Source organism: Vombatus ursinus, unplaced genomic scaffold (assembly GCF_900497805.2).
Source record: "Vombatus ursinus unplaced genomic scaffold, bare-nosed wombat genome assembly UNPS02014808.1, whole genome shotgun sequence".
In the NCBI taxonomy this organism is placed as follows: Eukaryota; Metazoa; Chordata; class Mammalia; order Diprotodontia; family Vombatidae; genus Vombatus; species Vombatus ursinus.
Genome location: NW_020954586.1, coordinates 6,166,875 through 6,183,250, shown reverse-complemented (window position 1 = coordinate 6,183,250; position 16,376 = coordinate 6,166,875). Strand labels below are relative to the sequence as shown.

Below are 16,376 nucleotides of genomic sequence, written 5' to 3'. Positions count from 1 at the left end.
GTTGTTGTTCAGTCATTTCAACTGTGTCCAACTCTTCCTGATCCCATTTGAGGGTTTGTTTTGGTTTTTTTTTGGCAGAAATACTGGAGTGGTTCACCATTTCCTTCTCCAACTCATTTTACAGATAAGGAAACTGAGGCAAATGGGGATAAGTGACTCGCCCAAGGTCATCTAGCTAGTAAGTGTCTGAGGCCAGATAAGTTTGTAAAAGTAGGTTGGGCTAAGTTGTGAAGAACTTTATTTTTTATTTTATAAAAACTTTTAAAATTAATTAATTAATTTATTTTTAGTTTTCAACATTCATTTCCACAAGATTTTGAGTTCCAAATTTTCTCCCCATCTCACCCCTCCCCCATCCCACCATGGCATGCATTCTGAATACCCCTTCCCCCAATCTGCCTTCCCTTCTATCACCCCCCTTCTCTTATCCCCTTCCTCTTCTATACTCCTGTAGTGCAGGATAGATTTCTATACCCCATTGCCTATATATCTTATTTCCCAGTTGCATGTAAAAACAATTTTTAACATTTGTTTTTAAAGCTTTGGGTTCCAAATTCTCTCCCTTCCTTCCTCTCCACCCACCCTCATTGAGATGGCAAGCAACTCTATACAGGTTATACATGTGTAGTCATGCAAAACACTTCCATAACAGTCATGTTGTGAAAAACTCACTATATTTCCCTTCATCCTATTCCCCCCATTTATTCTATTCTCTCTTTTGATCCTGTTCCTCCTCAGAAATGTTTGTTTCTGATTACCCCCTCCCCCAGTCTGTCTTCCCTTATATCATCCCTCCTTCTTATCTCCTTGCCCCTATTTTCCCGTAGGGTAAGACAGATTTCCATACCCAATTGAATGTGTATGTTATTCCCTCCTTAAGCCAAATCCAATGAGAATAAGATTCACTCATTCCCTCTCACCTTCCCCCACTTACCCTCCACTGTAAAAGCTTTTGAAGAACTTTAAATGTCAAGGAGAGGAATTCATATTTGTTTCTGGATTGGGATAGGGAGTCACAGAAGTTTATTGAGGAGAGTGACATGGTCAAACTTACACCTTAAGGAAATCATTTTGGCAGCTATGGGGAGGCTAGATCAGAGAGAGGGCAAACCTGATATAAGGAAACCAACCAGAAGGCTCTTGGAATAGTTCAGATAAAAGTTAATGAGGTACCGACCTCAGGGGGTAGATGTATGAGTAAAGAGGAGGGAATGCATGTGAGAGATATTGGAGAGATGGAAACAAGGTCTGGGTGAGAGAGTGAGGAGTTGTGAGTCAGGGTGACTGGGAGGATAGTAGGGACTTTCCTGGTAATGGGGACATTGGGAAAGAGACATTGTGGGGAAGAGAATGGATTTTGCTTTTGTCATGTTGATTTTGAGATGAAGTTCAATAGGCAATTATTACCATAGGACAGGAGGCCAGGACAGAGAACTTGGGCTAGATATTGAGAACTTGGAGTCATCGGGTTAGAGATACCACTTAAAATCCCAATTCTACACCCTATAATAACAAAACATTTTCTATACTAAATATGGGATTCCATTTCATAAACACTTATTAATCTCCTACAAATAACAATTTGCTATTGGTTAAGGAGGTTTCCCCACTGGAAGTTTCCTTCACCTTTGGAATAACAGGCTGAGTCCAAAAAGAGTCATCCCATAATGTGTGTTGATCGCTTTACTACACTGGCCGAGTTGTGTCCAATACAAATGACTGATCCATGCTCTCATAGAAGGCTCCTGAGAACAACCATCCAAAAATATAGATGTAAGTGCTCATGGGGGTTTAAATCATTCAGGTTTCATTATTCTTTGCACTTAGCTCTGCCTTTACAGCTTTGAGCCACATTCTCTACTTGCCTTTTATATTAGTAGAATTGGGATAAGAAAAAAAAGAGCATAGCATTTGCTTAACTACTTGCCTAATCAGCTCTATTGATTTACATAAATTATAAATCGGTCTGAGATACTGAAAAGCAGAGACACAAAGAGAGAAGGAGAGATGGATGAGATAAGGAAATCAGAGTGGGGGATGGAGGAAACTTCTGTGGGGCAGAGAGTGGTCTAAGACAAAAGGCAACTAGAAAATATGAAACTGATTATTTTTAAAGTCAGGATGATAAGGGGATCTGGGGTAACTGGAATCCTAGGGGATGGGAGTATAGAACTATATAACTTGGATCCAAGGAATTGGGAGTATGGAATGAGGTAAGTGGGATTGAAAAGGATGGGAGGATGGAAAAAGGTAACAAGAATCCAAGGAGATGAAATATAGAGTGGGGTAAATGGAATGTAAGGAGATGAGAATATAGAAGTAGAGATTCTGAAAGTGATTCAGAGGTCAGAACAATTGAGACAATGTGAATTCGAGAACATTAGAATAACCATAGACCATGTGCCTGTAGTGCTGAACAGTTTATGAAGCAAGAGCTTAAGTCCATAGCATCCCAGATTTAGAGCTGGGAGGGACCTTTGAGGTCATCAAATCCAATTCATTCATTTTACAGATGAGCAAACTGAGGTACAAAGAAATTATATAACTGTAGTATACCAGATTTTGAATCCCATTGTATTTATTATATTAGCATTGTATATTGTATTGTTATATTAGTTATCCCATTGATTTAGAGATGGAAGAGACCTTGGAGGTCATTGAATTGAATTTCACATTTTAGATATAAGTAGATTGAAGCCCAAAGTCACAGTTAGAAGCTAGACCCTGAACCCAGGCATCCTATTCAAGCATATCAGACTCCTTCCCTGAAATAGGAAGAAATGGCAGCAGTCAAAGATAGGAGGATGTTTAGCCTAGAAAAAGGAAGACTTGGTAGGGCCATCAGGTTATCAACTAAGGTAGCTGGGTTAAAGTTTTATTTTTTCAACAATTTGTTTTTATTTAAACATTTTATTTATTACTGAGAGGAAGCCTAGTATAGTGGATAGAGAGACGATGTCAAAATTAGGAACACCTGAGTTCAGGTCCCATCTCCTGACATACTGTCTGTATGACTCTGGACAGGTCCCTTAACCTCTCAGTGCTCAGGGCAAAACTTGCCGTTTCTGAGAATGAACTGACCTACCTGGTAGAGGGGATTTCCTCTTGGGAGTACTTTTCAGGAGTGAAATTTTGAATGAGATCTGAAATACAAAGGGATACAAACAGAGTTCTGGGTAAGGTCTTAGATGAGGAAAAGTCATTAACTACTAGTGGGGCAGAGAGCAGGGAAAACTTCCTGGAAAGGTCGTGGTCAGAGCAGAATTTTAAAGTCCAGGACCTTGGAGAGGTTCCTTCCTTGGGATAGTAAAGTCTCAAGAGACTAAAAATATCTTGAGGACGGGGACTGTTTCACTTTTGTCTCTCTATCTCCACCGCCTATCAAGTGCCTTGCATACAGTAAGTGCTTAATAAATGCTTGTTTAATTGAACTGAAGCTTGTGGCTGGTATGACCATGTTGGTAGGTGGCTGATGTAGGTTGGAACCGCGGGTTGTTAGAGGTGGAGAAGTTGAAGAATTTTATGGTTAGTGTTGGGGGAAGGGGATGTCATCTCTATAAATATTTACAGCTCCAGAGGATGTAACAGATATGGAATTGGCAAGAAAGACTACAAGCCAGGTACTAAGGAATTTCATGAAATTAAGAGAGTGATTTGGAGCTGAGTTGGTAACAGCAGCAAGAATGGGAGAGAGGATGGAATAAATGAATTACATGGACTTTGAAAAAAAGGGTTAGTGAGGAATTTTAGATGGATGATCTAGAAATGTCAGTGGAGAGTAAGTGATCAGCCGATTCTTCCTTCTGGCTCCCTAAATGGGAGAGAATGAGAAAAGCCACCAAATGGCCAACGTCGGCCACCAGTGGAGAAGGTTGTGAGGAACGTGATGTCTTCAGGGCAAAGCCAGATATCTATCAGTCCCCCTGCTCAAGCTGCCCTCTATTTGCTATCCAAAGCCCTTCAGAACCAATCTGTTATTCTAGGCTGATTCTACATTACTTTCCTTTCCAAAATGACTTGCTCTTCACACTGGCTTACTTTCTGGTCTCTGTACACAGCATTTCATCTATTGCCTTCACCCCTTTGACCAGGCTCTCCTCCATGCCAGGAGTGCTCCATGCCTTTTCCTTCTCACTTCTGCATCTAGGAACTCCTAGCTCCCTCCCCAACTCAGTTTGATTATGACTTCTGTCAGAGACCTTTCCTGATTCCCACGGGAAGTGACTCCACATTTTCAAATCAGTGTGCATTTATTTTGCATTTTCTTACATCAGTGTATGGTTTTTTTCTTCCAAATAGGATGTGAATTCCTCGAGGGCAAAGATAATGTCACTTCTGTCTTTGTATTGCTAACTCTCAGTTTAGTGCCTGGAACAGAGTAAGTGCTTACTAAACGCTTGTTGGAATTTATTGAGTCAAAGAGTATTTATTAAGCACTTACCATGTGCCAGGCACTGTTCCAAGCAATGGGGATACAAAAAAAAAGGCCAAAAAAAATGTTCCTTGCCCTCCAGAAATTCACATTCTTATGAAGGAGATAACAGGCAAATAAATATGCACAGCCAAGATACATACAGTAATCTCAGAGGAAAGGCACTTCTTTAGTGATGAGAACTGGGTAAACCCTCCTACCAAAGGAGATCTGTGCTGAGTCTTGAAGAAAGCTAGGGAAGCCAAGAGTTGGTAGTAAGGAGAGAGAGCATTCCAGGCATGGAGGTCAGCCAGGGTAAATGCAGAGTCAGGAGATGGAAGAATGGCAAGGAGATGAGAGTCACTGGATTGTGGAGGATGAGGAAGGGAGTAAAGCATAAGAAAACTGTAAAGGTAAGAAGGGTCTAGTTTGTGAGGGACTTTTGAAATTGGAGGATTTTACTTTAGATCCTGAAAGTAATAGGGGGCCACCGGAGTTTACTGTGGGGGGGGGGATAACTTGGTTAGACCCATGTTTTAGGAAAATCAGTTTGTCAGCTGAATTAAATGAAAAGGACGAGACAGAAGGAGAATTAAAACTCAAAGATCATAGTATCATAGCTCTATAGTTGGAAGGGACCACAGAGGTCATCTTGTTCAACTCGTTTATTTTACAGATGAAGAAGCCGAGGCCCAGAGAATCTAAGTGATTTGCCCAAGATCATCCAAGTAGGAGAACAAGGATTTGAACTCAGTTTCTCTGACCCCACCTTCTATGCATTTACTACCACATCATATTGTCTCCTGTAGGGGAGTTTGTTGCCTAGAATGAGGATTCTAAAAAGCAGATGGAATGGGAGAATAGAGGCAGTGTGGTGCCACAGAAAGAGCTCTTGGTTTGGAATGAAAGACCCCGAGTCCTAATCCAAGTTCTGCTCTTTACTAGCTATGTGACCCTGGGCAAGTCATTTAACTTCCTTCTGTGATGAAATGGGCTCTTAAAATTAAGGGAGACAGTGTGGTACAATGGAGGGGGCTGCTGCATTTGGGATGAGATGCCCAGGGTCTGAATATTTTTTAAAAATTTATTTATTTATTTTTAGTTTTCAACATTCACTTTTATAAGATTTTGAATTCTAAATTTTCCCCCTCCCCAAGACGGCATGCAATCTGATATAAGCTATACATGTACAATCATATTAAACACATTTCTACATTAGCCATGTTGTAAAAGAAGAATCAGAACAACAGGGAAAAACAGGGTCTGAATCTCGAATCTGTCTCTTACAACCTGTGTGATCCTGAGCCAGTAAATTCCTCTCTATGGGCCTCAGTTTCCCCACCTGCAAAATGAAGGAGTTGGACGAGATGGTGCATCTCTAAGGTCCCTCCCATCTCTCGATGCTCCGATCTTAGCCTCTCTAATGGAGGCTATGGCTAAAAAATCCCTCCCCCTGCGGCTTGCCTGGTAATGGACCTGAACATCATGAGGCCGGACCTCGTGCAGTACATTACAACTGTGATGTCATTTCTAGCTAGATATCAATTAATCAACTAGCTTTTGTGAAGTTCCTACTGTGTTCTTGTACTGTGCTAAGCCCTGGGAATACATAGAAAAACCAACAACACTTGCCTGAGGATGTGAAATCCTTGGCTTTTAAGCTCCACTCCACACAACACTTTCCCACTCCATTCCCTGACCCCGTTTTCCACTCCGTCACTTTCCTCCTCTTTCCAGAGCTATTTACTGTTCCAGTCTCTGCCTGGTCATGTGCTCTCTGGTGCCCCTGTGGAGGCATGGGAGCCCCAGGGAGCCAGGTAGACTTTTCCTGGGGGGCGCGGAGACTGCTGCTGCAGATCAGCTGCTCTCCCTGGGGACGGTGGGGGAAGGAAATGTCAGGAAACATTGAGCAGAGGGCCAGCATCTCTATGTCTCTGGGGAAGCCAGCTGGGGAGGAGGAGAGATGCTGTTTTAACCTCAACTGACTTCAGCTCCAATGTAGATCAGGAGACCTCTGCCTGAGGTTCAGGCAGAGAATGGGAAAGTGGAACAGATCAGGGCTAGGCGCAGTGGTCATAGGGTCCCCATTTGAGTCCCTCGAGAACAGGGGTTCTCTTGCTTTTCTATTTGTTTCCTCATCACTTAGCACAATGCTTTGTACCTGGTGAGCACTTAATAACTGCTCATCCATTCATCTGTGTCCCGTGTGTTTGACCAGGATAACAGATTTAAAACAGGAAAGGATCTTAGAGGCCATTAAGTACAAAGCCTTCATTTTGTCGATGAGGAAACTAAGGGGCAAGAGAAATTAATCAACTTTTCCTTGAGGGCAGAAATAATTTGGTTCTTTATATTTGCATACCCTGCTGCCTAGGGTGCCTGGGGCGCCTGGGGTGCCTGGAACAGAGTAGCTGCTTAATAAAGGCTTGGGGATCAACTGCCCAAAGTCACACAGATTGCATTGCAGAGATCAAGGTCTGCAGCCCTGGCTCCTCTGACTCCAAGCCCACCAGGCTTTCCGCTGTGCAGCTGATAGGCACGGGCTTTGTATCCGGTTTTCTCTTTGTTATTGTTGGCACAGAGAGCAAGGCTATGAATATTGTGATGCGTGTGTCTGTGTAGATCATTTACCTATCTGTTTATTCATCCATCCATTTATTTACTTATTTTTGGACCATTTATTTTTTAAGATCTTAGACTAAGGGCTGGAAGAGACCTCAGGAACCAGCTTGTCTAACCCCCTCATTTTCTAGATAAGGAAGCTGAGGCCCAGAGAAATTCCGTGGCATGCTCAAGCTGCTACTGATCTCCTTGGGAGCCCTGTTCTCATTTTAAAGAAGAGGGGCAAAGAAGGGATGTGACTTGGTCAGGGTCACACAGCTTGTGGGAGCGGAGCCAAGATCTGAACACCTATCCTGCAACTCCTCCAATGTTTGCTCCTTCCCCAAGGTCATGGTCTTCTTTGAGAATTCAAAACAAACATTTCCTGAACTGTATGTGAAAGCTCATTCCTTCAGCACTAGGGTTGTCCTTTCCCTAGGGACTACCTGAGCCCCAGGTTGACAAGAGAGGCAGGAGGCATGCTGCAAAGCATTATGGGTTTGGCAATCAGATGACTTGACTCTGGGCTAACACTCACCCCATTTTCACATTTTCCTGGGCTTCATGAGAAAATCAGATGTCTCATCTGCAAATCTGGAGCCATTCCTCCCCCGTCACTTTTGCCTCTAGCTACTTATTGAAATGAGCTAATTAAAGCTAATTTATTATAATTGCTAATCATTGAGCAAAAAAAAGAGATGATTTCATAAAAGAAATGGCACCATTTACATGTCACCTCTCAACTGGAAGGTCAGCCAGCGTGTTTGAGTTTCAAAGTTAAACTTAACGGCTGGGAAGGGCTGGAAAGAGAATTCAAGCTGGACGGAACCTTAGGGAGCATCAAGTCCAATCCCCTTATCTTTTTTGTTTTGTTTCGTTTTTACAGATGAAGAAACTGAGGCCCAGAAGAGGAGCAATGACTTGCCCATACAGATAGCTAACCACATTGCTGGGATTCTGTCCCAGGTTCTCTGATCTGGAACCCACTGTTCTTGTCACCCTGCTACTCACTGCCCGGGAGTAAGACAAGCATTCATAGAATCCTGGATCTAGAGCTGGAGGGGATGTTAAAGGTCATCTAGTTCCTCCCCATTTTACAGATAGGGAAACTGAGGCCCCAAGAAGAGATGTGACTTGCCTAAGGTCATGCAGGTAGGAAGCATCAGAGATGGGATTCAGTCCAGGTTTTCTGTCTCTAGAGTCAGGGCTCTTTCTATTGTATCACAAGACGGTGTGGATGCTGGAAAGCTGAGACGTGGTGAGGATGTTAACGTAAGTGGGAAGATAAGAGGAGGCACATGGAGGATATGAAGAATGCACTTTGGAATATATGAAGGTTTTAGGGTCTGCAAGATGTCCAGGTGGAGCTGTGTGGTAGGTATCTGGCTATGCAGACCCGAAGCTCAGGGAGAAATTAAGGCTGGAGGTAGAGGTCTGGGAGCCCAGACTGCCTCCAAAAGGCCTGTGCTCCAAGCGGGAGGGCCTTGGCATTGTAGTGGGTGTGCAAAGAAGGCAATCTCCCCTCCCTGTGCTCTTTGACCAGGCCTTTGGGACTTTGGAGAGGACCTTGAATTCCTTCTGTGTAGGGAACTTCCAGAAAAGAAAAATCCTCCATAGACATAGGTCAGTACTTTCTAGCCTTTGAGAGCTGCCTAAGAGCACTGAGGTGGGAAGGGTCTGCCCAGGGCCCCCCAGCCACCATGCATTACATCCAGGACTGAGCTCAGTGACTCTGTGACCACCTCTGTAACCACTCGGTGTGTGCTGGCTGTCTCTTTTGGCCTACAGAAACAATCACATGTTTACATATACATATAATGCACATGAGAATATATTATATATACCATGTTACATATAATATACAACCATAAAATATTATATGATAATGAATATTATTATATATGTACAATATAGTATATAAGTATAGACATATATTCTATTAATGCATTATGTCATCTAACATAAATATATAAACATATACATGCATCTAAACACACATGTATACATAGACAAGGGTACAACACAACATATGGGTATATACCTACATGTCTATGTATACCTAGATGTGTGTTTATATGTATGTATATATTTATATATACTTACATGACACATAATATATTAATAGAGTATATATCATAATGTAATCATATATACACTCTATATTATAATATATAATATATTCTGTGTATTAATATATTATACCACAACATATATAATATAATATATAAATATATAATATACCATAATATATTCTATATTGTATATTATCATATTGTAATTAATGTTATTATATATTATATATATGCATGATATAATGTATTATATTGATAGATTCTATTAACATGTTATATAACTTGTAATATATTACAAGCACTACAATATAAACACATGTATACATATAGGTATATGCATAAACATGTGTATACATTTGTGTTTTTATATACACATACATGTACATGTATGTATATATATATACACACACATAAAACGTTTTGCAAAATGCTTTTCTTACAATCACCTTATGAAGTGGGTGGTACCATCGGTCAATCAGTCAATCAATGTTTATTCAGTTTTACCTCTGTAAGAGATTCTGTTGTAAGTACTGGGTGCAGATACAAACAAAAAAAGCAAAAACAGCTCCTTATCTTAAGCAGTTACGTTCTAGCTGAAGAGACAAAATGTAGTGGGCACACACTAACAGCACAGAACATAGATAGAATGTGACCTTAGAGAGAAAGGCACAGGACACAAATAGAATTTTCCCTCTCTTTGAGAAGAGGAAACTGGGAGGATTTGAATGCAGGCCTTCGGGTTGCAGGTCCGATGTGGGCTCTCACAACACCGCCCCTTCAGAAACACAGAAAGGGAGACCCAGAGCAACGGAATAATTTAGCCACAAACAAAGTCCCTCTTCACACAAACACACCCAACACAAAAAGAAAAAAATGGAAATGTTGGGCAGTCATTGATCACAGCAAGGAGAGGACTTCAGAACTGAACAGAAGAAAGGTAGGCTGGTTCACATTGGGAAACAGTCAGAACTCGTGATGATTTTAAGCGGCTCTTTGTAACAGAAGCCCATCCATATAATATCAATATTCTCATGACTGTGAAGATTCTGATTTCAGAAGTGTCCAACTCAGAGAGTGGAAGCTTTTTGAGGACAGGTTCAGTTTCACTTTTGTCTTTGTAGACACATAGCAAAATGACTGGCAAATCTTTACACGTATTTGTTGATTGACTGATTGATATTTCGTAGATATTTTTATGTGTACAGGTTCTTTCCCTTGATGGGTTGTAAGAATACTTTCGTTCCTTTGTTCATAGAACCAAGCATGTAGATAGTGCTCAAAACGTGCTTGTTTGACTGACTGATTATGGGGGATCCCAAGGGCAATGATGGCCATAATTAGGCTGCAACATATGACCAATGATGACCTAGGCCTATGGAGTGTATGATGACTTGGGCCATCAAACAGGCCCTGCCCTGTCAGGAGAGAGGTGGTGGGCTATATAGGTGCAGAATGAGACATACATTTTCAGACATGGCCAGTTGTGTTGATTTGTTTTGCTTGACTGACATTATTTATTTTAAGGGAGGGCTTGATTTGTGGTGGGATATGATTAGGAAGAAAGAATAATATGATAAAAGAAAAGAAGAGCAAAAGCAATTTTAAAATTTAATTTAATTTAAATTTAAAGACATCACTGGGCAACTCTCTAAGAGTGCTAGTTGCAGAGAAAGTGCTGACCCGCTTGGGGAGAAGGCGTTTCTTGTTCTGAGAGTTCCCTAGCTTAATGACATCATGTGTCCATTTCCTATCCCTATCCTATCATCAAGGACATGTGTGGCCATAAAAGGAGGTGGGCCAGAGGGAGCTGGAATCGATAATGTAGCCTGAACGTGGTACTCACTGGTATGCATGAAATGTCAAAAGGCCGGGTCTCTCCAGTGCCTTGAGTGGATTCTCTCTGGATCTATGAGAACAAGAGTCAGACAGCAGGAGAAGGGGGTAGAGATGGGTGGCAATCCATTCCAGTAGAGGGGGTCCCCACAGCATCAAATCTTGGATGCACATTTCAGTAAATGTGACAATTGCCTAAGCCTTTTATTTAGCCCACTAAATTTTTAATGAGGACAGTCTTGTTCATACTCTTTGTCCCAGGGATCCCAATATTTGGCATATACTCCACAGAGGTCAATGACAGAAAGAAAAGTACATTATCTAAGAAAGTATTTTTACTGGCACTCTGTGGGAGCAAAAAACTGAAAAGAAAGTGGGTAGCTGCTGGTTAGGGAATAGCTGAACAACTTACGGCACATGAATGTCAATCTTTCTTTGAGGAAAGGGGCCAAGGCTTTCGTTGATGTAAGGAACTCTATTGATGTCTTAGAACATTTTTTTTTTTGGTGAGGTAATCGGTGTTAAGTGACTTGCCCAGGGTCACACAGCTGGTAAGTATCAAGTGTCTGAGGTCACATTTGAACTCAAGTCCTCCTGACTCCGAGGCCGGAGCTCTATCCACTGCGCCACCTAGCTGCACCTAAAACATGTTTTATAACAACTGTTTTATAACATGGTCTTGGAGGATCGACTAGGGCCCTTGTCTCTTGAAGGCGACTTGCCCATTGTCACACAGCTAGTAGTGCCAAGGGCAGGCCTTGAACCCAGGTCAAGGCTGCCTCTTTTGCAATGATACCTTGCTTCCTCTCATGGGAACATAATGGAAAATCGTTGTATCATTGGAAATTTGGAATATGAGCAATTCAAAGAATCATGAAAAACGTGTAATCCCGCCTTGGAAATGATCCGTGTGACCCTGAACAAGTCACTTAGCCTCTTTGGGCCACAGTTTCCTCACCTGTAAGATGAGAGGGATGGACTCAATGACATCCCAGGCTACGTCTATAACCTTGTTATTCTGGTCCCATTTCAAATGCACACAATGACTTCAGTGAGGTAAGAGAAAATAACACTAACATAATGAGCACATAAACTCATTAACTGCAGTGCACAAAATTGGATCTACAGAACAGAGGATGAAACACATCCCTCCTCTTGGTAGACAGGTGGGGGAGGACAGGTGTGTTTTGGTTTTCCTCATTAACTGTTTTTCTTTGTTACAAGGGAGGATTCAGTGGGGGAGAGGGAAGAAGGAGGCATACCAGGGAATGCCTGTGATGTCAAAAAAAAAAAAATAACACAACAAAAAAACCCCAAAGCAAACGGTATTAATTTTTAAAAGAGAGTGTTTCTAAGGTTTCAGCTGCCCTTGTGAAGGAGCTCCCCTTTTTTCTTTGATCGAGTTCCAATTAAAAATGAAAAAAAATGTGAAACTAAATTCTGTAGGACAAAGCCTTGAAGATGTGTGTTCCTTTAAAAGGTCACACACTCCCCACTGCTGCCGTTCCAGGGAGTGGCAGGCTAATTAAGCAAGCCACATTGGAGGGCCATTTCCGAGAAAAGTGGCATTATCAGCCTCCCATCAGGGAGCTACCTTCAAGGGAGGTGCCAGGACCACTAAGGCGTGGGTATGATTGACCTTGCTGATAAGCTAAGCTGCTGTTATTTTGTCCTGGGTCTTTCTGGGCGCGAGATAGGTGCATTTCGTACCCACTGAAACCTCAACATAAACCTGTTTACTATGGAGTAGAATTCTGGTGAATGGTTTTCAACTTTATCCCAAGCGGGGGAGTATTCTTTTTCTTTTTTTCTTTTGTGGAGGCGATCAAGCTTAAGTGACTTGCCCAGGGTCACACAGATAGTATGTGCCTAAGTTTGAATTTGAATTCAGCTCCTCTTGACACTAGGGATGGTGCTCTATGCACTGCACCACCTAGCTGCCCTGGGTGAGCATATTCTTAACTTTATCCAAAGGAGAAGAGGGTGAGTATGTTCTCAATTTTAACCAGAGAGTTAATCACTGGGAAATAATATGTTTTTGGTCTGGATCTATGATTTCATCACTGCGGAGAAACTGAGGAAACTCCCCTCTGATTATGATCCTTGGAAACTAAGTTGCCCACTTTTGAGCCCAATTCTTCTTATCTGTCAAGGCTGGCCACAGTGGGGAAATAGAAAGAACCCCGAGCTTGGAATCATGGAAACTGAGTTGGGAGCCCAGCTGTTCTCCGTGGCTGCAATGCACTTCCTTGCTACCTCTGACACGAAGCAAGGCCCTTCCCTTCTGCACGTGTTTCCTCATATTTAAAATCATGGGGTTGGACTCGATGACCTCAGAAGTCCTTTTAAGTTATAGATCCGCAATAATAACATATTTCTAAAACTTCTAAACATTTACAAAATGCTTGCCTTACAACTTCCATGGTATAAGTAGTGCAATTAATTTTCCCACTTTACACAACAAGTATTACAGTTGTAGAACTTAAGGGACTCAGAGATCACGAGTCAACCGCTTAATTTTACAGATGAGGAAACTGAGGCTTAGGGAGATGGAAGTGTCTTGTTCAAGGTCACACACAAGGTCAGAACTTCTGAATCTAGGTCTCTAAGATCTTTTTTTTTCTAGAGTTCCTCCAGCACAATTTCCTTCACACTACTCTTACCCTTCTTAAAAGGGAGACCCATGTCACAGAACTTACGGAGAACACAACGATGAATTTGGAGGCAGTTGGGTGGTATAGTGAATAGAATATTGGGCCTGGAGTCAAGAAGACCTGAGTTCAAATCTGGTCTCCTCAGACACTTATTAATTGTGTGACCCTAGGCAAGTCACTTAACCCATGTTTGCCTCTGTTTCCTCAACTGTAAAATGGACATAATAAAAGCACCCATTTTGAAGGGTTGTCGTGAGGATCAAATGAAATCATATTTGTAAAGTACCTGGCAGGTGTAAGTAGGGGCTATGTAAATGCTTATTTCCTTCCACTTCCCTAATATGTTTCTATTACTCCTTCCTGAGGGGAAAGTGGGGAACAAAGTGTGGACAGACAGAAGATCATAAGAGCATAGATCTAGAACTCCAAGCAACCTCAGAAGTCATACTATTGAACTTCAGCAATTTACAGATCAGGAAACTGAGGAGCAAAAAGCTGAAGTGTCACATATGTGGTAAGCCTTGGAAGTAGCATTTGTGGGGCAGCTAGGTGGCGCAGTGGATACAGCACAGGCCCTGAAGTCAGGAGGACCCGAGTTCAAATATGACCCCAGACCAAACACTTGACACTTGATAGCTGTGTGACCCTGGGCAAGTCACTTAACCCCAATCGTCAAAAAAAGAGAAATAGCATTTGAGCCTGCATGCTCTGAACTGAGGCACGCTCTCCCCTGCATTCCCCGCAGCTTACCTCCTTAGAATAAGAACCCATAGTGGGGAGTGGGGGTCCACAGTATTAATAATAATGAACGACCATTTTCTTTCATTGTCTTATTTTTAGGATTTTGAGGATCTTACTTTGAGGACCCCCCCAACATACACAATACACTCTCTTATACACGCACACTCTCCCTCTGTCAGACACTAGTTAGATTTGGCATTGTATTGCCTTAGAGTTGCTACGAGGACTAAGAAATATTTCTCAACAGGGTCTGGAGGGATGTTTGAGGCTTTACATGGCTGCCCCCTAAGTTGCCTGATGCATTAGAACTAGGCTCTCTTTGGAAGATGAGAAACTACAGAAGTTACAACCTTGAATCCCTGCTCCCTCCGCTCCAAAAATAAATTCACTATGGTGGGGGCTAGATGTAAGTGTCTATATAACTCTTCTCCCCCCTCGCCCTTTTTTCCCCCTTCGTCAAGGTTAAATGCAAGGTTAAGTCTGCCATCTCCCCTGGCAGCCGCCAAACTACCTGAGTAGGAAGTTGGCTCTTTCCTGGCCAGAATGTTTCCTATCAGAGCGAGACAGGAAAGGAATCCAGGCATGGAGGCATGAGGACCTGGATGCAAATGGTGCCGCAGCCTTAGCCGATTGGCTGAAAGGGCTGGAGCCTCTCATTTTCCCTCCACCCAACCCCCGCAAGCCTTAGACCATTAATCCAGATGGTCTTTTTGGCCCCACCTCCTGCCGCGCTCGCGGTCCTGACTCCTCCAGGCTGGGCTCCGAAGGACCCTCCCGGGAGTCAAGGAACGGGTTTTTCTACCTGGGATCCAGACCAGGAATTGACAGACGGGCAGGCGGCCGGCTGGGATTCCCAGCAGCACAGCGTGGCCCTGGAAATCACTGTCCATCTGTCCATCCGTCTGTCTCTATCAGCGTGTCTATCTTTCTGACTCTGTCAAGTCTTTGTCTGCCATTCTGTCGGGCTCTCTGTCTGCCTTTCTGACTCGGTCTATCTCTCTGTCAGTCTGGGCGTCTTGTTTCGGTCAGTCTCTTTCTTTTCTAATCTATCGGTCAGTCGGTGTGTCTGTCTGTCCATCCATCCGCCTGCAGCTTCGCGTCCTGGTCCCAGGGCTGGGACCGCCCCCTCTCCGAAAAGGTTTTTAATGCTCCAGGGATCACGGACACACACGCACAGAGGACCAGAGCAGGGATCCCCCCACACACACACTACAACCCTCCCCCCCATACATACACACACACACACACACACACACACACACACACACACACACACACAGTGCCTAGGAGAGAGAACAAATAAGGAATCCCCCTACCCCAGGAAGGGGAAGAGAAAGGGGAGGGAAGGAAAAGAGAGAGGAAAGAAAGAACGGGGTGGAACGGGACGTTACTGTTAGGGGAGGGGAAGACTGGGCTGGGATTGCATCCGTGGCAGTGGCCGCGGCTCTGCCTGAGGTCCCCGGGGAGGCTAGATTGGTACAAGCTGGGCTGGGTTCGGGGCGCTGCCGAGGGCTGCAGGGTTGAGGAAGAGAGGAAGAGGGGACCCGGCCAGGCTGGGTCAGACTAGGGGAGACTCGGAGAACCCCCCAGCCCCTTCCTCGAGCTGCCCCCTCCCTCCTGGCGCCGTGCGTGGGCACGTGGGGGGGGATGAGATCGCCGTCAGAGGGTGGGTCAGCCTTTGTGTGCGCCCTGGGTGGGTAGTGTGTGTGTGTGTGGTGCTTACACTAGCTCTCTGAGTGTACGTGTGTATATATAAGAAAGAGACCCTAATATTAGAGGGCTGGGTGTGTGACAGTGGCTAAGATAGGGCCTCTGTTCCCCGAAGACTGCGTGTGCCTGTCCGTGTGTGTGTTTGTGGTGCTTACACTAGCTCTCTGAGTGTATGTGTGTATATATAAGAAAGAGACCCTAATATTAGAGGGCTGGGTGTGTGACAGTGGCTAAGATAGGGCCTCTGTTCCCCGAAGACTGCGTGTGTGTGTGTGTGTGTGTGTGTGTGGTGCTTACACTAGCTCTCTGAGTGTACGTGTGTATATATAAGAAAGAGACCCTAATATTAGAGGG

At 43.4% G+C, this 16,376-nt stretch overlaps 1 protein-coding gene across 1 annotated transcript in view; it reads left to right on the top strand.

Annotated features, from left to right (window-relative positions):
- The first annotated feature begins 15,959 nt into the window (after positions 1-15,959).
- The window catches only part of CUNH3orf70 (chromosome unknown C3orf70 homolog), a 49,254-nt gene continuing 48,837 nt past the window's right edge, over positions 15,960-16,376 (top strand). The window contains exon 1 of the mRNA XM_027875363.1: positions 15,960-16,005. Within this exon, the coding sequence (XP_027731164.1) occupies positions 15,960-16,005 (46 nt within the window). The remainder of the gene's footprint in view (positions 16,006-16,376) is intronic.